We start from the raw sequence: 22,855 nt of genomic DNA on the forward strand, positions 1-22,855 counted from the left end.
AGAAACTCGTTAAAATTTCTCTCTTTTCTTGTAAAGGAGATAAAACTTGCAGCCTAGAAAATCACAGATCTTATGTGTACAATATAACACATTTTAAAAATTTCCATGTCCCCTGAACTTTCCGTTTCTCTTTTCCAGTCAATTCTAACCACACCCCATCCCACTCCACCCCATGATGGGCAGCCACGAAACTGATTTCTATTATAGTAGATTGATTTCGCCCGTAATGAATTTCACAAACCGAATAATACTGTTTGTACTCTCTAGTGCCTGGTTCTTTTTGCCTAACATGATGTTTTAAAAATGTATCTGCATCATTGTATGTATCACTGGTTTGTTCTTTATTTGTGCTGAATAGTAATCCACTGTATGAATATACTCAATTTGTTTATTTTTCTATTGACAAACATGTGAACTATTTTCAGTTATTGGCAATGATGAATAAAGTTTCTAGAAATATTCTTGTGAATACTTTTGTGGATATGTTTTCTCTTGGATAAATACATAGAAGTGGAATTTCTGGATCAAAGGGAAGATATGTGATTAGCTTTATAAAATTTGTTATTTTTCCAAAGGGATTGTACTATAGCACATTCTGATTAGCAATGTAACAGATTTCTGGTGCACCAAAGCCTTTTCAGGCTTAGTGTTTTGTCTTTTTAGTTTTAGATATTGTCATGGGAACATCATGGTATTGAGTCTCTTGCTTTTTTAAAGTCAGTCTGATAATCTATCCTTTTAATTGGAGTGTGTATTCTCTTTACTTTTAATATAATTATTGGTAAAGCTGGGTTTTTTCTCCCTATTTTTCTTCTTTGTGTCCATCCATTATGTGATCCATTTTCCTCCTCTTTTGTCTTCAGCCTAAACAAATACTTCTTAAAATTCCATTTAAATTTAGCTCTAACTATTTTGTACTTTTTCTTTAGTGATTGTTGAACTTAATGTTAACATATATTAAAGCCACTTGTGGTTGAAAGTCTATATAATTTTGTAATTGAAATAATAACATTTGGTCACAGAAATTTGTAGCAATATTATGAATTGATGTTAAATGAGGACTTCATCCTTACTATTCACTATACATTTAAAATCTTGCACGGTATTACTTGAGCATGCAGAATAAAACTAAGGTGAAAATTAGTCTTAATGGAATAGCAAGTCATTGAAAATCTACCTGTTGAAAAAGATTAAACTAAATTTACCATCTAATGGATTAAACTACTTTCTTTAATCACTATGTCTTTTTAAAAATAGCGTATCTTTTCTCTCCATCTTTCTTTCTCCCTTCCTTCTCCTGTCTTTTTTCCTTTCTCCCTTTCTTCCCTCCTTCCTTCACTCCTTCTTTCTTCAGTTAGATCAGCATATTACATGATATACAAGTACCGGTGACAGAAACACACATGAAAAAAATTAGTATTTAAGTCGCAAAACTTAAGAACAGTTGCCAAACTTTGTGGGCCCCAAATACACTTTGGCATGCCCTTTACACATTAATAGAAGGCCTCTTGTTCCATTCCCCTTGGAAATGTTTCATGGGTTCTCTCAGCTCCTAGACCCCACACTCTGACCTCTCACACTTACTCTCCCCATATTACTTTGTCTCCTACTACACTGAGGAAGCAGGATGCTCAGATGAAATTCCTTCCTTCTCTCTCCCACCTATTTCTTCTCCTCCTGTCCCTACTTGCCAATATGAAAACACTACTGGTCATCTTTTAATTCCTTTCTTTATGTCTTCTTTGTACTCAACATCTATAATATGCAAATAGGCTCCTAAAATAAAACAACATCATTAGCTACAGAAATCACTACTTTCTTTTTCACTGAACTTTTTGAAAAAGTAGCCTGGCCCTGTTGACTTCAATTTCCTTTTTGCCCATGGACTTCTCAGATTCTTTCTGGGAACTGGGCTACTGTGCATTGTAGAACTGTCTGACAAATGTTAAGTATTACCTAAATTAATGGTCACTTTTTCTTTCTTTTTTCTTTTCTTTTCTTTTCTTTTCTTTTCTTTTCTTTTCTCCTTCCTTTCTCTCTCTCTCTCTCTCTCTTTTTCTTTTTTTTTCCCCGCTTAGCCTGTCTATAGCATTGACATTGACATTTTTCACTACTTCCTCCTTGAAATGTTTTTCTCTTTGATTTTTGTGATAGCAGACTCTACTGGTTTTCTTGCTATCTCTTTAACTCTCTTTGCCGTTTTCTAAACAAACCTTTGTGTTCTCCATTTAGTTCTGTGCCATTCTCATTTTTATACCTTCTTTCTGTGATCTCATTTACTCTCATAACTTCAACTGTCATTTCTACGCTGATGAGGCCTACATTTACATCTTTTGCTTGTATTTCTCAAGTGAATTTTAAATTTGAAGAGAAAAATGCTCACTGGACATCTTCATTTGGATACTTCAAAGCCAATGAGGTTAAATTAAGTGCATTGCCTACCCTCAAAACTTGTCCTCTTCTGGTAACCTCTATTAAACATAATCATCACCCATTTAGATAACTAAGCTGAAGTCCTGGGAGCCACCTTGGTCACTTTCTACCTCATAAATAACACATCCAATCAGATATTAGTTATGTAGCTTCACTTCATTAAAAAGTGTTTCTCATGTCTGGTTTCTCTTCTTTATTCCTACTGTCAGCCACTATTCTGGCATCTCAGCATTTCTTTTATGGATTACTAGTACAATCTCCTACGTAGTTTTGTTGGCCTCAGGTTTACTCCTTTCCCTCTGTTCCCCACAATCCCTCAAGAATGACCCACTAAATATGTGAAGCTTTTCATGGCATTCCCCTGTCTAGCTGATTTCAATGGCTCCCAATGTCTTTGTGTAAATTTAATCAACTCCCTTGACTGGCATACAAGGTTATGAGTGCTAAAGCCCCTACTTACCTCCCAACCTCACCATCCACCACCACCCGTGTACATCTTTACCCCAGCCAAATAAAATGTGGTCACCCTGTAGTTACCCAAATAGATCTTGATGTCTCATGCTACTCAGCTTCTGTCTTTGCTGGTCCCTCTGCCGAAATGTCATTCTTCTGTTCCTTTTCTGCATAAATCCTTCATATACTTCAAAACTTGGATTAAGTATCTCTTCTGAGAATCTTTCTCATTATTTCAGTTTTATTCAGATGATTTTTCTCTGCCTTCATAGTTTTTCCCGAGTCTATCATTGTACTTTTCACACCACATTTAATCATTGGTTAATTTCTTTATGTCATCCCACTAGTACACTTGCTTCTTTATGGCGGCTACCAGACCTCATTTACCTTCGTATCTCCATCATTTACTAATGCACTAGCAGTGTAAGAAATGTTCCCTGAATAAATGAAATCAAGTCGAATCAAATGAACATAAAAGATAATTGTCTGGTGACATATATATTATTTTAGCAGCACAAGGCAAGTTACTATGATCACTAGATATGTCATGCTAAAAAAAAATTATAACTTTACACATGCTTGCCCCAAGAAGAGTAAAAAAAAAAATATTGGGTGGGGGGTAATACTGCTCCTGAGGCCTCTTGTAAATCACTGGTTCCAAAATGTAATGATATATGGGAGTTTATTTCTTCTAACAGGCGATTCCCAACACCAGGTGTTGGGAAGACAGATAAAAGAGGGCAGACAGATAAAAGAGATGAGCACAGAAAAGAAGGAAGGTATCAGTCAGAGAAAATATGTAGGAAGACATTTTGCCAACGGCAAATGGAAAATATATCTAAAAGTACCTCTTAAAACCTTTTGAAAGTCATGGATGTGTATTTCCTGAGATGTTCTGCTACATCATTTCATTCTACATCCTATCATCAGCACAAACTGTAATTCCTACAAACCAACATAAAGAGGGAAAAGTATATTCCAAAGTGATTTCTTTTTCTTTTCCTATACTGGATAGTGATTTTTTAAACTATTAAATGCAATTTTTGTAGGTCAAATTTGGTAAAAAAAAAAAAAAAAAGCAATTTCATTGGTTCAACAAAATACAGAAAGTGTAATGGTCTTTACTAAAATAATTTTGCAATAACTAAAATGGTCTAATTTTCTATTAATGACATAACAGACATATGCTTTAGGGTCCCCTATCTCTGCTGCACAAGATGTGTTCTCTCCATGGAGACAGAGGTAATTTGTTGTTGTCATCAATGAAAGCGTTGTTTTATGGGAGTCATGACGTATAGGTGAGGACCAGTGCATGGATTCAGAGTAAGATATGTCACTCTTATTTTGGGGACTGTGGCATAAATAAATCAAGAATTCACTCAACTCCTGATACCCAAAGTGCTGTCTGTGAACTGATGGTGTTGGCATAGTCTGAGAGCTTGTTGGAAAAGCAATGCTAAGGTTTGGGTTCTATCCTAAAATGACTCTAGCAAAAAATGCATTTTACAAGACTCCCTCTTCGCCCAGTAATTCTGATGCAACTTAATATTTATGTGGCATTGCATCAGACCACTTGCTCACAACTCAGCTTTACATGGGATTCCCTGAGGGGTTAAAACACATGGATGCCTGAGTCCCAGCTCCAGAGGTGGATTTAATTGGTGGGAAGAACAGTCTGACCACTGGGGTTTTTATAAGCTGGAATAATAACATTGGATGAGAATAGCCAGATTATTCTAATGCACAGAAAAAGTTAAGAACCACTACTCTGGATGAAATTTTAGGAGAGAAATTCTTAATCCTAGGGGATATTCAAAATCACATTCGGTAGCATAAGACATTTTCATGTCATGGCACACATATACTTAGAGTAGAGTTAGTGCTACCATGAAAAGTAGCCAAACAAAGCAAAGGATAAAACCGAATGTCAAGATATTTTACAGTTTTTAGAAATAGAAAGTGAAAGATAATCAATAGCCGTCAAAAGAAAATAAGCTTCCCTTTCCGTACAAGACTGTGATCTGTGTGAAAGAAATAGACGAAACAAAAGGCAAGAGAAGGTGGGGGGAAAATGAAAGATATGTTACTTTGATGATTTATGTATTAAAGTAAAAAAACAATTCGACTGAATGATAAATGAAACACCAGACACTTGATCTGTCACTACAGACTAGATAATAAAAATATAACCTTAGAAGTATTCTAGTGAAAAAAATCAGAATAATGTTCTAACATTTTATCTTTGGGTGAAGAGTCTTAGGTTATGTTCAGAAATAAGAAACTAAACACAGAAGAATCAGAATTTAGACTCGCCATTTCATAGCAGCTCATTGAAAGTAGATCTGTATTTGATTCTGGAAATCAACCACTTTGCAGATTTGTACCTCAGAATTAACTTGATCATGTTCTGCAAACTGAATAATGTAGCTAATCCAGCATCTCTTTGATGGGGACATACCTTCTGACTCAAGGATGCAACCTTTCAGAAACCAGGTGTAGCAAAATTCCTAGCAATAAGAAGAAATGACAAGCACAGTGCCACCTGCATAATACATCAATGCTCTCTGGAGTGCTGTTACTTTAAATATTATTAACAATTAAGAACTCATATTCAAATATGTTTTTAAAAAGACACTTATCCAAAGGAAGAACATTTGGAGGAACCAAGAGCAAATGTAGTTTTGGTACTTTGATCATTCTCAGTCAACACTTTTTTTTTCTTTTTTTTTTAGGAGATGGAGAGTGGCAGAAGGAGAGGGAGAGAGAGAATCTTAAGCAGGCTCTGTGATCATCGTGGAGCCCCAGTGTGGGGCTCTGTCTCACAATCCTGAGCTCATGACCAGAGCCGAAATCAAGAGTTGGACGCTTAACCAACTGAGCCACCCAGGTGCCCCTAAGTCAACACATTTTATTTTTTTAAGGTTTTATTTATTTATTTGACAGAAGAGAGACAGGGAGAGAGGGAACACAAGCAGGGGGGAGTGGGAGAGGGAGAAGGAGGTCTCAGCAAGAGACCTCCTGAGCAGGGAGACCCATGGGGGCCTCAATCCCAGGACCCCGGGATCAGAACCTGAGCTGAAGGCAGATGTTTAATGATTGAGCCACCCAGGTGCTCCCAGTCATAACATTTTAAATAATAAAATCAAATCAAGGATTTTAGACCTTAAAATAATTTTAACATCTGCACTGTAGCAGAATGGTACAATTCATTTTGCCCAATTGAGTTGAATCTGGTTGAAGATTTTACTTCTTAATTAAAGGACCCTGCCATTGATTCAACTTGCAAACTTCCTTCAGCTCTGGATATAATTTTATCCGGGTCTAATCCTGAAGACATTTACGTTTCCATGTAGGTGGTAAGTGTCATCTGGAAGCAACCTAATCAAATGTCAAAGAAGGCATTTAATAGTTTGACCTACTATAATATATAGCTAGGTCATTCCTTAGAAATGTAACTCCTCTAGTAAGCTTTTGCCAGGATTTGAAAACCCAAAGAAGATGTGATTTTAAATGCTTATAACCACTATTCACAGAAATACATACATTTAAAAAACACATTCTAGAAACCCTTTCATGGTGAATTAAACCTGAATTTCTAGAGAAACCAAGAAGGCTGAAAGAATTTTAAATTGGATTTTGAACATAAACAAAGAGTTGCCCTGTAGTTTGGAGAACACCTGCCCATGATTGAGACCGCTGCTGAGTTCCACAGGAGAATGAACTTGTCGTGATTTTCATAGAAAGGATAAAATGGAAACTACTGCATCAGTACATGGGAAAAGAAAATTTCATTTCCAAACACTTAGAAGTATCATCAGCTGTTATAGAAAAGGAAAAATAATATAGTAGGAATAAGTAAAATCCTTTATGGTGGCATTTTCTATTTGAAGTTTGATTGTAGGAGCTCTGTATTGTAAGAAAACAGTAATACTGAGAGGTTGTCAGGACTTGGAATCTGTATTAAGGAATTTGTATTATTAAATAGAAACACTGGTCTGCCACATACTAATAAAAACATACCAATAGAAGCCAGGTCTGCCACATACTAGTCAGATAACCTAACCTTTCTGTCCCTTCATTTCCTCAGCTATAAAATGAGAATAATAGCAGGACCAACTCACAGGGGTGATGCCTGGATTAAATGACCTAACTACACATGACAGCATTTAGAAAGGTCCCAGGAACATAGTAAACACTCAGCACAGATATTTTTTCTTCTTTTTCTCCTTTACATCTTTCTCCTTTACATCTTCCTCTAACTATTCAGAGATAGTTGTACAGATGGACATAAAACTCTACCTTTATATTGGCTCTTCTGAGTTTTGTATTCCACCATTCACCATTAATCAACACTATACATCACTGAAGGGGTCTGTACCCAGTAGATATCATTCTCTTTGTTTATATTTTTTCACATTCTTATCTCCAAATTGCTCTTAGAATTGGTCTTAGAATTTCCATTCAACCCTTAAGGTGAATAAAACTTCCCCAACCCAAAAATTATCCTGAAACTTCCAGAAGTTCTACATAGTCCTACTCTAAAGGTGGCAGGAACCTCAAATCACAATTGAAGATTCATCAAGAGTGATTTAGCAGACTGTAACTCAGTTTGGGTCCTGTGAAGGAGAAGCCCTGTTGTGTGCCTTTGGTGTCCAGCTGCTCAGAAGTATTTTCTACTTTCATATCAAAGATGAAGGAAAACATCCTGGAAAGTAATGTATAATCACGCCAGCTGTAGATTCCACTAGAAATCAACTCTTTTAACACAAAGCAATGTCCCAGAAAGACTCAGAGGCAAGGTAATCCAATATCTAAAGGCAGCATCATTAGTTTCTAGCTACATATTGACTATTTTGAAAAAATGTCACCTTCTTTTTCAGGAATGTAGAGGCCTCTAAATTAAAATGCTTTTAGAAGCAGCCAATTAAATGAAATTAAATAAAGAAATAGAATATGCTAAACTTCTTTGCAACAATACATAGCAATTTAGAAAAATTTATTAGTTTGCTTTTAAAAAATTCTCAATAAATGTGAGAAAATGTTTACATTAGGCAACCTTTTTCATTATTAGCTCCATCTTGCAAAAATCTTTACCTGGGATGGGAAAGGGGAGAATAGTTCTGAATTTTGTTTTCAACATGTTTAATCAACTAATCAAGTTAGATTTAAATTGGCAATCTCTCCTCCATCTTCAAATTCCATGAGATAAAAAACAATGAAAGAATGATATCTTAATGAAGATGTTATAAAAAATAATGTGTAATTTCCCTTAAGTACTGTTTTGAAGGAATATTTATCTTAATACTGGTCAGTTTGGTCTGCTCTAACTGTACTTTTAGGAAAAGTGCTTTAAGGGCGCCTGGGTGGCTCAGTGGGTTAAAGCCTCTGCCTTCGGCTCAGGTCATGATCCCAGAGTCCTGGGATGGAGCCCCGCATCGGGCTCTCTGCTCAGCAGGAAGCCTGCTTCCCTCCCACCCTCCACCTGCCTTTCTGCCTATTTGTGATCTCTGATAAATAAATAAAATCTTAAAAAAAGAAAAAAAGAAAAAGTGCTTAATAAACAACCTCAGGCATGAAAAGAGTTCCTGTATATAGATACAGTTAAAGTGTGATATTTTGGAATTCTGGGGGATACATGCTGCACATTAACCATCATCTGAAAATCCAACAGTCAACTTTTCTAGTATAACAAAAAAGGAAAAAAATGTCTTCCATTTGCATCAGGAATTTACTTCACTTGATTTCTCAAATTCATAAGGCAGTTTTATGCACTTCATTAAGAAAATCTTCAATGTTTTCAGATTCCTTGCTGCACTAAACAAAACTAAGGATTTTCCTTGGGATAACTGGTAATATTCTGGGGAGCTATTTCCCAAAGTGCATTTCACAAAACATTCAGTTCATGAGATGCAACTTACAGAAAAGTTTTATGACCAAATCGTGGAGAAATGCCCAACACTAATTCTTTATTTCCAACTTGAAATTTCTTTAGAATAAGTGAAAAAATATCAATCAGGAAAAGACAATTATATATGATCTCTCTAATATGAGGAACTTGAGAGGCAGGGCCGGGAGTTGTAGCGGGTAGGGAGGGAAAAAAATGAAACAAGATGGGACCAGGGAGGGAGATAAACCATAAGGACTCAATCTCAGGAAGCAAACTGAGGGTTCCTGAGGGATTGAGGGGGAGGGATAGAGTGGCTGGGCTATGGACATTGGGGAGGGTATGTACTATGGTGAGTGCTGTAAATTGTGTAAGCCTGATGATCCACAGATCTGTACCCCTGAAGCAAATAATACATTGCATATTAATTAAAATAATAAAAAAAGAATACATGCTTCTCGAAAGCAGAGAATTTGGCAACATCTTGTTCACTTATCATGGCCCCAAGACTGTAACAGTGCCCTGCACTTAGGCATTCAGCAGGAATTAATGAATAAGCAAATGAATATAAAAGCTTTGAACAGCTCTCTAGCAAAGAAACCTCTTTTAATTTTCTTTCATCCAGAGTATCTCATACCTATTTAATCACAGTAATCTTTTTTTTTTTTTCTGTTAGCATTATGGAATATTTATTCTAAATGTTTAGAATATTAAAAAAAGAGAGAGAGAGAAAAGAAAGCATAGAAACGAAACCACTACCCATATTAAGAATTAAGTACAACAAATACAACAGAAGCCTCTTGGGGAGCAGTCCTCCGTTTCATAAGGTAACACCAACTTTAAGACTTATGTTCACATGAAACTAAGTAGCATCCTGCTCTGAGAAGTTCTGAACTGGGGAATTGTTATTACCCCCTCCAGTGCTAAGATTTTAACCTATTTCTAGCTTGTATATATGTTGCAAATGGTCATCTGTAAAGCTATCTGCTCACACTATTAATATATTAATAAGAAAAGAATGAATGAAATAAAACACTATGATACAGACCAAAGACAATGGATAATTGATGTTAATAATGATTACGTGAACAGGCTAATAAGCAGCTTATCTTTCAAATTGATTGATATGAAATTTAACGATGCTACAATATATACCTTACCATAGAGTCAACCTAAGAAAACATCAAAGTACTTGTTACTTAATGTCCACTGAGTAATTTAGAAACTATTCCCTACAGTTGCTAAAAGAAAAAAAGAAACCCTAACAAGGTACACATTGGAATTTGACTTCCAAAATCAGCTGGGGCTGCAAAAGTAAAGATCCAAGTCACAGGGTGGCCCCATTTACGTAAGAGAAGCTGCTAAGAGAAACACCTCCCCATCTTGAGCTGAATAAACAGTTACTGAAAAAAAAAAATCTCTTTTATCAAGAGCCAGGAAACTGATAGAGAAGCACATAGGAGCCAACACAGTTTAATAAAAAAACAACTATTTTTTAAAATGTAGGCAATATCTTTCACAGTCTTAATTTCGGTAAAATTTTCTTCCAAATTTTCAAGGGCCATTACAGATATTGCTAAATTTTCTTAGGAAAATGTGAAGTATGAAACTACCAAGATGTTCTTTTTGCATGTCTAATTTTTGTCCCTAGCTTCACCTAAAACATAAAAGGCCTATAAAGTATATTTCCGTATTGGTCTGTTTCTCAATTTTATTTATAGAGAATGTTGAATAGTCAACTTAGAGGGGGAAAAAAACCCATTTGAACCCAATACCTACACCATGTAGATACTCAATATACAATTAAACCAAAGAATAGCACAAAAAGAAGAAAAAGATCTGTGGATAAATTTTCACTTTATAATTGTTCATTGGTGTCCTGTAGTTTTTTATAGGCAAACATGTGGATTAGAATTTCATTCCACTATTGAAACCGTTTCGATTTTCAAGCCAAACAATAAATTCTTCCCATGTTAAATACCAACAGAGATTGAAATATAACTTCACTCTATATTAGAAGTCCACAAATCCTTTCTCATATTTAAATGAATGAAATGAATTAGTATCTAAAGGTATTTAAAAAAGAAAAAAAATCAATTCCTACCTCCATTATCTTTTAGATGCAGTGCTATCTTGGTATCATCTGGAAGAGAAATTCAAAGTTATTGTAACCAAAAAAATTTTAATGATGCATTAATCTGATGACCAATAGTCTACCAATGCCTTAATTATAACATTAATAGATTTCAAAATCTTACTCAGTGAATTTCTTAGTGCAATGAGAGTGAAGTGCTAGTTTACACAGGTAATACTACAATTTCTTACTAAGATTTTAAGATCAAAACTTCAGTAAAACACAAGATTCTTAAGATCTTGAGAAAATTATAGTTATAATTTTAACTTAAAGTTCACTTATTTTTAATCTTTGAAAATGACTTATTGTAATTAGACTCTATACTGATGGCCTTCATTATTCATTAAAAAAAAAAGATCAGGAAATTCTAAAATATTTATGAATTTAACTTCAAAGTTTAGGTGCTTATCCACTGCTAATAAATATGACCAAAATCATAAATGAAAAGATCTTGCCCATAATGAACAAAATAAACAAATAAACATGCCTTTTTTTTTTCTCTTGTTTAAGTGGTTATATTTTATTCTAAAGCATAGGATTCAAATTGAAGTAGTATTTTCATGGGGTAGAATTCAAACTATAAAAATATTTTACAGGCTGTATAACAACCCCAAATAAGATGGATTAAAATACAACACTGGCTTTAAAAGCAATAAAATGTATTTAGCAGCTGTCCTCATCTCATTTTATAGCTTTACTCTAGTTATCTTTTTTAAAGGATTTATTTATTTATTTTAGAGCAAGAGAGAGCTTGAGTGAGGGGAGGGGGCAGAGGGACAGGGAGAGAGACTCTCCAGCAGACTCCACACTGAGCACAGAGCCTGACTTGGGGCTTGATCCCACCACTCCGAGATCATGACCTGAGCTAACATCAAGAGTTAGATGCTCAACTGACTGAGCCATCCGGGTGTGCCTCGAGTTAACCTTTACTATCCAATTAAATTTCAATTAAAAGCAAAAGTTTCAAGTTTAATTTATTATTCAAATGAAAGCAAGTTTGATGACTATAAATAAGTAAGATCATTTCCCCCCCCAAAGCTCACTCTTGGCCAATTAGTCTCACATTTCTCCCTAGTGGTACCATTCAGAATATATGATTCTATTTTAGCTGATATACTTTCTTCCCCCAATGAGTTGTGTGTATTTAGGTAAATATTAGAACAGCATATAAGTAGAATTATCTATTTTCTCTCTATGCCTTTTGCCTTTCTCTCCTGTGACTGAAATACTGAATTCAGGTACCACAAAATTTAGCAATATAAAAGCAAGTCTGTATTTCCTTTTTAGGGAGCACAGGTAGCCAGGATATTATAAAAAGCTCAATCTTAATAATAGTCACCGTATATTAAAAGAATATTAACACATCTTTTTGTTCCATAATAATTTTGTCTTTTCCCCTTTAGAAATCCTTTAGAAGTCCAGTTTGCCAACGGATAGCTTTCCCTCTAGAGAGCTACTCCAGTTCATGTCAACACAGTGACTATCTCTTCCTTAAGAAAAAAGGCAAGGGTCACCTGGGTAGCTCAGTTGGTTAAGCGACTGCCTTCAGCTCAGGTCATGATCCTGGAGTACCAGAATTGAGTCCCGCATTAGGCTCCCTGCTTCTCCTGCTGACATTTCTCCACTCTTGCTTTCTCTCTCTCTCTCTCTCAAATAAATAAATAAAATCACTATAAAAAACACACTTCTAAGAAAGAAAGCAGAAATATCGAGAGTACCTTCTGTGGGCAGGCTGGTGGGCAGCTGGGATGTCACTGCTCTTCTGGTGGTCGTTAGGACCCTGAATTTTGTGGTTGTTGCTTGTACGGTTGTGGTGGTTTGAGAAGAACTTTCCATTGGCTCTGTGTTCTCACACATCTTCTCTTTGGACTAACAAGAGAAAAAAATGGGAAAACAATTTAAGAAAGATCGTATATGCATTTTAAAAAATTACAAGAAAGAAGCTGAGCTGTGAAGCACAAATTACTCTCAGATCAAGATGAGGAATCAGTTATTTTTGAATAGGACAATATTTGTAGATTATAGTAATTTACAAAGTATACAAAATAGATGAAAAATAAAATGGGATATTAGTAAAGCGTTTTCACCTTTAGATATTCGGATTTCATCATTTTTGTGGTTAACCTTTCATACTACTTTTTATCTTGCCTTAAATTTTATAGTGATTTATAAAAGACATAATGTCAAAAGGGAGAAGTTCATACAAGAAGAAAAACGTGTGCAAAAAGATAAGATTTAAAACATGGTTAGAGATGTGGAGAAAGAACGCATTTCAAATCGGTAATGCTAAATTCTAAATATTTGGTAAAATGCTCCATATTACTTTATTGTTTCAGAAACAATATACCACAGGTAGAAAGAATATTTAAAATTTTTGTTTTCTTTTATGAAATATTCAAAATCAGCCGAGCAAAAGATTGAATGACCCTCCTATAATCCCTTAGCCTATTTCTCCTTAGCACAGCTAGATTTTCAAAGACACCAGGAAAAGATGCATATTTTATTTTTTATTTACAGCCCACAAATATAAATCCTCTGACCTTCACCAGCAACAATCTCCAACATCCAAACTTTTATGGTTTAGAAGCTGGTGTTTCTCCCTACCTCTTTGCTCTTCAAAGGACCCCATCCTTCTGGTAGGTTTTAGAAAATAACTAGCATGCACCTGGGAGGTACTCATCTCACTTCTGAAAATTATTATTAAGTAAATTTCTTTCTCCAACTTCTCTTGTCATTAACAAAGTACAATGCACTTATTACTAGTTCAGCAAGAACTCCTGAGATGGCTTCTTTCTCATTAATGGAATATGATACAAGTTTCTTCCCCACTTCAACTCCCAATATCCTATGGGAATAAAGGTAAAGGATCCCACATTTTCTCAGCCCAGTGGTCTAATGATCTTGCTGACTCTATGTCAGGTACCACCCTTCCCCTCCAACCCCCCAGCCTGGACCTCACAGGCAGTTGGAGATGCTTTTGTTCTGAGATCACAGATCCAGTTGTCCTCTTTTCAGTCTTTCCAAGAATCTTTTCACTCAGACTCTGTTTCTCCTTTGATGACACTGAAAGCCCAAGTACAATGATTTTCTCCCTTCAACCCCCTTTCCCCCCATTACTTCAACCTCTCTTTCCAATTCCTTCATCTTGCCCTGTTTTGTTTTTATGCCTTTTCAGAAAATCCCCAAAACCAAATGGAGTAAAAACAACATCCAAAAAACAAACCAAAAATCCCACCTGCCTTCTCCCTGCCCTATAACAAAGCTAGAAGAAGCTGGAGAACAATCACACAACCCAGGCTTGGAACTCCATAGGGTTACCACCTCTGGGCGGCCTCAGTGGGCCTTCTGAGCTGCTTGGCAACACTGTCCTGTTTCCTGGTCTCCTCTCCCTCCATCCTCCATTATCAACTGCAAACCCTCTCCACTCTACTGAAAACTCTAATCCCATAATGCCTCTCCTAACCTTACCCCATGGGCTCACCTTTTATTTCCTTGATAAGAGTCATCAGCAAGATTTCTCTGCATGTCTTTACCAATCAGGATTCATGCTTGAATCTGTATAGACCTGTCCCTCTTTCTTTCTGTAATCATGGAGGGAGCCCAGTATTTATAGCTACTCTCTCAACCTCTACTTTGGCCCAACTCAGCCCACTTTGTCAGGTTTTTGTGAACTTGCTCATTTAATACCATTCTTTCTCTTCAAAATGTTTTCAATCTCAGGTTTTCCTCTGCTTTGTTCCCATTAGCACTTAAACGCACTCAAGCATGTCCAGTCTTATTTTAAATGTTCAGTCCTCCCTCTTCTCCTCAGTCCTTCTTCTCCTCTTCTGACATTCCCCTACTTTTCCTTCCATTCAGTCATACTTCCAGAGACAGGTCTGCTCTGGTCTTCACAGACTCCCACTTTTCCTACTTAGGAAAATCTCTTTGTTATCCAATACAAGTTAATTGAAATTTCTTATGCTGGTGGTTCTAATACCTCCTTATGCCCAAAATCATCTATATTCTTCACATCTCACAGCATGGGGCCCAGCTAGCTGTGCACTCTCTAGTTTTGGCTTTTATGACACACACTTGCACAAATTTTCTGATAGCTTTTTACAACTCCTTTTTATTTCTCTCTCTGTTATGTGTTGGTAGTTCTTATAGATCTTTTTTGACTAATCTTTTTGCTATATGCATTCTCACCAGCAATTTCCACCATACCCGTGATTTCAATTCACATGTTTATGTCGATTTACATAAATCGATACCAACAATACACATATCTCTCGGATTTCTGACCCAAATATTCATCTATTGACTTAACTTATGCATGTGGGTGTCACAGACATCTCAAACTCAATAAGTCTCCAATGGAACTCATCACAAATTATTTTCCTTCGGTGTTTCTATTGTCAAAGACCAGTATTAGCAAATACCTGATTGTTTAACCTAATATCCTGGACTTGTTAGCTTACAGCAGTAACAGCAGATTAAAGACTCTAAATGGGCCTCCTTCTGCAAAACCAAGTAGCTTCTGGATAAAATTTGAATTTTAAAGTATTACTAGGATTTGCAGGAAGGAAAAAAAATCTCCAAGGGTACCTTTCTATTGTCTCTCCCCCAAAACAAAACAAAGCTAAAGCTGTAGACTATGTAGTAGGAGTCATATCCAGTAAACAAAGGAAAAATGCAGGATTTTCCCAGAGGGCAAGCAATGTTAAAAATCAATATTGCTTCAAGGAATTCAAGCCTGTGCCAGCAGTAGATGGGGGAGATAAATTTATACCTCTCCTCTCCATACTAAATAGGGACATATGGTGTCCCCTAAAATTCTTAGGTGCTCTTCATCAAACATTCTTTGGTGGAAAGTACCATCTATTTAGATCCTTGGGGTTCCCAAGGAATAGGATAAAATAAAAATGCAATTCTAATTAAAGGACACAATATAAAAACACAAAAAGAAAACAAAACACTGACAAAGTCAGCAAAAACAATGAACAACATATTTAAACTCCCAAAATCTTTAGATACTGTGATCATCTAATATAAGATGCACAAAAATTTATATATGAAATATTTAAAGAAATGAAAGGCAAAATATAAAAATGAACTAGTAACGTAGACTACAAAAATGTCTTGGCAGATTTAATAACGTATAAAATTTAAATTTCAGAGGAGGAGTCAAGATGGCGGAGAAGTAGCAGGCTGAGAATACTTCAGCTAGAAGGAGATCAGCTAGATAGCTTATCTAAAGATTGCAAACACCTACAAATACAACAGCGGATTGAAGAGAAGAAGAACAGCAATTCTAGAACAGAAAATAAACCACTTTCTGAAAGGTAGGACTGGCAGAGAAGTGAATCCAAAGCGACGGGAAAATAGACCTCAGGGGGAAGGGCTGGCTCCCGGCAAGCGGCAGAGCAACAGAGCACAAAATCAGGACTTTTAAAAGTCTGTTCCGCTGAGGGACATCGCTCCGGAGGCTAAACCGGGGTGAAGCCCAGGTGGGGTCAGCGTGGCCGCAGGTCCCGCAGGGTCACAGAAGGAGCGTGGGTGTCTGAGTGTCACAGAGCTTACAGGTATTAGAACGGGGAAGCCAGCTACAGAGACAGAGCCAACAGTAAGCTCACAGCTCGGGTTACCTTGAACCAGTCGCAGGCTCGGTGAGCTTGGAGCGCGGCCAGAGGCCACGGAAACGGGAGTAATTGGGTGCAGTTCTCTGAGGGCGCACTGAGGAGTGGGGCCCCAGGCTCTCAACTCCTCCGGGCCAGAGACCAGGAGGCCGCCATTTGTATTCCCGTGCTCCGGAACTCTACGGAAAGCGCTCAGGGAACAAAAGCTCCCAAAAGCAAACCCCAGAGGATTACTCAGCCCAGCCCCTGGTAAGGGTGGTGCAATTCCGCCTGGGGCAAAGACACTTGAGAATCACTACACCAGGCCCCTCCCCCAGAAGATCAACAAGAAATCCAGCCAGGACCAAGTTCACCTACCAAGGAGTGCAGTTTTAATACCAAGGAGAACAGCGGAATTCCAGAGGAGGAGAAAGCAAAGCACGAAGTCATGGCTTTCTCCCCATGATTCTTTAGTCTTGCAGTTAATTTAATGTTTTTTTCTTTTTCAATTTTTTTCTCTTCTTCTGCTAAATATTTTTAACTTTTACGCTTTTGTTTTTTAATGTTTTTTAACTAGTTTATCTAATATATATATATATTCTTTTTTATACTTTTTCTTTATTCGTCTTCTTTTTTAATTGTTTCTTTTCTTTGTTTTTTATTTTTCTTTCTTTCTTTCTGAACCTCTTTTTATCCCCTTTCTCCCCCCTCACGATTTCGGATCTCTTCTGATTTGGTTAAAGCAGATTTTCCTGGAGTTGTTGCCACCCTTTGAGTATTTACTTGATCCTTCATATACTCTTATCTGGACAAAATGACAAGGCGGAAAAATTCACCACAAAAAAAAAAGAATAAGAGGCAATACCGAAGGCTAGGGACCTATCAATACAGATATTGATAATATGTCAGATCTAGAGTTCATAATGACATTTCTCAAGATTCTAGCCGGGCTCAAAAAAGGCATGGAAGATATTAGAGAAACCCTCTCGAGAGATATAAAAGCCCTTTCGGGAGAAATAAAAGAACTAAAATCTAACCAAGTTGAAATAAAAAAATCTATTAATGAGGTGCAATCAAAAATGGAGGCTCTCACTGCTAGGATAAATGAGGCAGAAGAAAGAATTAGTGACATAGAAGACCAAATGACAGAGAATAAGAAACTGAGCAAAAGAGGGACAAACAACTACTGGATCACGAGGGGAGAATTTGAGAGATAAGTGACACCATAAGACGAAACAACATTAGAATAATTGGGATTCCAGAAGAAGAAGAAAGAGAGAGGGGAGAAGAAGGTATACTGGAGAGAATTATTGGAGAGAATTTTCCCAATATGGCAAAGGGGACAAGCATCAAAATCCAGTAGGTGCAGAGAACCCCCCTCAAAATCAATAAGAATAGGTCCACACCCCATCACCTAATAGTAAAAGTTACAAGTCTCAATGACAAAGAGAAAATCCTGAAAGCAGACCGGGAAAAGAAGTCTGTAACATACAATGATAAAAATATTAGATTGGCAGCAGACTTATCCACAGAGACCCGGCAGGCCAGAAAGAGCTGGCATGATATATTCAGGGCACTAAACAAGAAAAACATGCAGCCAAGAATACTATATCCAGCTAGGCTATCATTGAAAATAGAAGGAGAGATTAAAAGCTTCCAAGACAAACAAAAACTGAAAGAATTTGCAAACACCAAACCAACTCTACAGGAAATATTGAAAGGGGTCCTCTAAGGAAAGAGAGAGCCTAAAAGTAGTAGATCAGAAAGGAACAGAGACAATATATAGTAACAGTCACCTTAGAGGCAATACAATGGCACTAAGCTCATATCTCTCAATAGTTACCCTGAATATTAATGGGCTAAATGCCCCAATCAAAAGACACAGGGCATCAGAATGGATAAAAAAACAAAACCTATCTATATGTTGCCTACAGGAAACTCATTTTAAACCTGAAGTCACCTCCAGATTTAAAGTGAGGGGGTGGAAAATAATATACCATGCTAATGGACATCAGAAGAAAGCAGGAGTGGCAATCCTTATATCAGATCAATTAGATTTTAAGCCAAAGACTATAATAAGAGATGAGGAAGGACACTATATCATACTCAAAAGATCTGTCCAACAAGAAGATCTAACAATTTTAAATATCTATGCCCCCAACGTGGGAACAGCCAACTATATAAACCAATTAATAACAAAATCAAAGAAACACATCAACAATAATACAATAATAGTAGGGGAATTTAACACTCCCCTCACTGAAATGGACAGATCATCCAAGCAAAAGATCAACAAGGAAATAAAGGCCTTAAATGACACACGGGACCAGATGGTCATCACAGATATATTCAGAACATTTCATCCCAAAGCAACAGAATACACATTCTTCTCTAGTGCACATGGAACATTCTCCAGAATAGATCACATCCTGGGTCCTAAATCAGGTCTCAACAGGTATCAAAAGATTGGGATCATTCCCTGCATATTTGCAGACCACAATGCTCTGAAGCTAGAACTCAATCACAAGAGGAAATTTGGAAAGAACCCAAATGCATGGAGACTAAAGAGCATCCTTCTAAAGAATGAATGGGTCAACCAGGAAATTAAAGAAAAATTGAAAAAATTCATGGAAACAAATGATAATGAAAACACAATGGTTCAAAATCTGTGGGACACAAAAAAGGCAGTCCTGAGAGGAAAATATATAGCGGTACAAGCCTTTCTCAAGAAACAAGAAAGGTCTCAAGTACACAACCTAACCCTACACTTAAAGGAGCTGGAGAAAGAACAAGAAAGAAACCCTAAGCCCAGCAGGAGAAGAGAAATAAGAAAGATCAGAGCAGAAATCAATGAAATAGAAACCAAAAAAACAATAGAACACATCAACGACACTAGGAGCTGGTTCTTTGAAAGAATTAATAAAATTGATAAACCACTGGCCAGACTTATCAAAAAGAAAAGATAAAGGACCCAAATAAATAAAATCATGAATGAAAGAGGAGAGATTACAACTAACACCCAAGAAATACAGACCATTATAAGAACATACTATGAGCAACTCTATGCCAACAAATTTGACAATCTGGAAGAAATGGATGCATTCCTAGAGATATACAAACTACCACAACTGAACCAGGAATAAATAGAAAGCCTGAACAGGCCCCTAACCAGTAAGGATATTGAAACAGTCATCAAAAATCTCCAAACAAACAAAAGCCCAGGGCCAGACGGCTTCCCGGGGGAATTCTACCAAATATTTAAAGAAGAACTAATTCCTATTCTCCTGAAACTGTTCCAAAAAATAGAAATGGAAGGAAAACTTCCAAACTCATTTTATGAGGCCAGCATCACCTTGATCCCAAAACCAGACAAGGATCCCAACAAAAAAGAGAACTACAGACCAATATCCTTGATGAACACAGATGCAAAAATTCTCACCAAAATACTAGCCAATAGGATTCAACAGTACATTAAAAGGATTATTCGCCACGACCACGAGGGATTTATTCCAGGGCTGCAAGGTTGGTTCAACATCCGCAAATCAATCAGTGTGATACAACACATCAATAAAAGACAGAAGAAGAACCATATGATACTCTCAATAGATGCTGAAAAAGCATTTGACAAAGTACAGCATCCCTTCCTGATCAAAACTCCTTAAAGTGTAGGGATAGAGGGCATTTGGATTTGCATCCATATCGGCAAAGAAGAAGTCAAACTATCACTCTTCACAGATGATATGAAACTATATGTGGAAAACCCAAAAGACTCCACTCCAAAACTGCTAGAACTTGTACAGGAATTCAGTAAAGTGCCAGGAGATAAAATCAATGCACATAAATCAGTTGCATTTCTCTACACCAACAACAAGACAGAAGAAAGAGAAATTAAGGAGTCCATCCCATTTACAATTGCACCCCAAACCACAAGATACCTAGGAATAAACCTAACCAAAGAGGCAAAGAATTACACTCAGAAAAGTATAAAGTACTCATGAAAGAAATTGAGGAAGACAGAAAGAAATGGAAAAATGTTCCATGCTCCTGGATTGGAAGAATAAACATTGTGAAAATGTCTATGCTACATAAAGCAATCTACACATTTAATGCAATTCCTATCAAAGTACCATCCATCTTTTTCAAAGAAATGGAACAAATAATCCTAAAATTTATTTGGAACCAGAAAAGACCTCGAATAGCTAAAGGGATATTGAAAAAGAAAGCCAAAGTTGGTGGCATCACAATTCCGAACTTTAAGCTCTACTACAAAGCTGTCATCATTAAGACAGCATGGTACTGGCACAAAAACAGACACATAGATCAATGGAACAGAAAAGAGAGCCCAGAAATAGACCCTCAACTCTATGGTCAACTAATCTTCGACAAAGCAGGAAAGAATGTCCAATGGAAAAAAGACAGCCTCTTCAATAAATGGTGTTGGGAAAATTGGACAGCCACGTGCAGAAAAATGAAATTGGACCATTTCCTTATACCACACATGAAAATAGACAAAAATGGATGAAGGACCTCAATGTGAGAAAGGAATCCATCAAAATCCTTGAGGAGAACACAGGCAGCAACCTCTTCGACCTCGGCTGCAGCAACATTTTCCTAGGAACATCACCAAAGGCAAGGGAAGCAAGGGCAAAAATGAACTACTGGGATTTTATCAAGATCAAAAGCTTTTGCACAGCAATGGAAACAGTTAACAAAACCAAAAGACAACTGACAGAATGGGAGAAGATATTTGCAAACAACATATCAGATAAAGGGCTAGTGTCCAAAATCTCTAAAGAGCTTAGCAAACTCAACACCAAAAGAACAAATAATCCAATCAAGAAATGGGCAGAGGACATGCACAGACATTTCTGCAAAGACATCCAGATGGCCAACAGAGACATGAAAAAGTGCTCCAAATCACTTGGCATCAGGAAAATACAAATCAAAACCACAATGAGATATTACCTCATACCAGTCAGAATGGCTAAAATTAACAAGTCAGGAAATGACAGATGCTGGAGAGGATGTGGAGAAAGGGGAACCCCCCTACACTGTTGAGGGAATGCAGGCTGGTGCAACCACTCTGGAAAACAGCATGGAGGTTCCTCAAAATGTTGAAAATAAAACTACCCTACGACCCAGGAATTGCACTACTGGGTATTTACCCTAAAGATACAAACGTAGTGATCCGAAGGGGCAAGTGCACCTGAATGTTTATAGCAGCAATGTCCACAATAGTCAAACTATGGAAAGAACCTAGATGTCCATCAACAGATGAATGGATCAAGAACATGTGGTATATATACACAATGGAATACTATGCAGCCATCAAAGGAAATGAAATCTTGCCATTTGTGACTACGTGAATGGAACTTGAGGGTATCATGCTTAGAGAAATAAGTCAAGCGGAGAAAGACAACTATCATATGATCTCCCTGACATGAGGAAGTGGAGATGCAACAAGGGAGGTTAAGGGGGTCGGAGAAGAATAAATGAAACAAGATGGGATTGGGAGGGAGAGAAACCATAAGTGACTCTTAATCTCACAAAACATACTGAGTATTGCTGGGGGGAGGTGGATTGGGGGAAGTGGGGTTGGGTTATGGACATTGAGGAAGGTATATGCTATGGTGAGGGCTGTGAAGTGTGTAAAACTGGTGATTCACATACCTGTACCCCGGGGGATAAAAATATACTATATGTTTATAAAAAATAAAAAAAATTAAAAAAAAATACAAGTTTCATATTCTAAAAAAAAATTAAATTTCAGAAATAAAAAATACATTTTTTGAAATCACTACTTCAATGGATATGTTAAACAGTGCATTAAACAAGATGACGACAGAATTAATAAACTGGCAAATTGATCTGAAGAAATTTCCCACGATGCAACACAGGGAAATAAAAAGATAGATGATATAAAAGAGGACTTTCACGGTCCTCATTTCCATTCAGCCACTTACCTACTAATCCTTCCCTCACCCTCTCTGTGATCACCACTACTCTACCCACCGATGCAGCCCAGATTGCCAGCATCTTTGGCCTGGGTTATATCCATAGTTAACTTCTTGGGTTCTTGCCTCATAACCTGTTATTCACCTGTAGCCTAGGTGATTCTTCCAAAGGCCCTGATTAAAAGCCTTTCCCTTGCCTTTGTTACTTTTAAATTGAGGAATGATATATATACATAGCAGTAAATTAGTTTCAGGTGTATAACATAATGATTTGATATTTCTGTACATTGCAAAATGATCACCACCATAAGTCTACCTTACATCTGTCACCAAACGTAATTGCAAAAAGGTTTTTTGTTGTTGTTGTGATGAGAATTTTTAAGGTTTACTTTCAGCAGTT

General features: G+C 36.8%; 1 protein-coding gene across 4 annotated transcripts in view; it reads right to left on the reverse strand.

Moving 5' to 3' along the window:
- PLXDC2 (plexin domain containing 2) overlaps nt 1-22,855 on the reverse strand; it is a 463,944-nt gene that overhangs the window by 64,253 nt on the left and 376,836 nt on the right. For all 4 annotated transcript variants that reach the window (XM_059404216.1, XM_059404220.1, XM_059404219.1 and 1 more), the window contains 2 exons: nt 12,623-12,773; nt 10,875-10,913 (listed from right to left, as the gene is read on the reverse strand). In XM_059404216.1, coding sequence (XP_059260199.1) covers nt 10,875-10,913; nt 12,623-12,773 — 190 coding nt within the window. The remainder of the gene's footprint in view (nt 1-10,874; nt 10,914-12,622; nt 12,774-22,855) is intronic.

The sequence above is a fragment of the Mustela nigripes genome, chromosome 6 (genome assembly GCF_022355385.1).
Source record: "Mustela nigripes isolate SB6536 chromosome 6, MUSNIG.SB6536, whole genome shotgun sequence".
Taxonomy (NCBI): Eukaryota; Metazoa; Chordata; class Mammalia; order Carnivora; family Mustelidae; genus Mustela; species Mustela nigripes.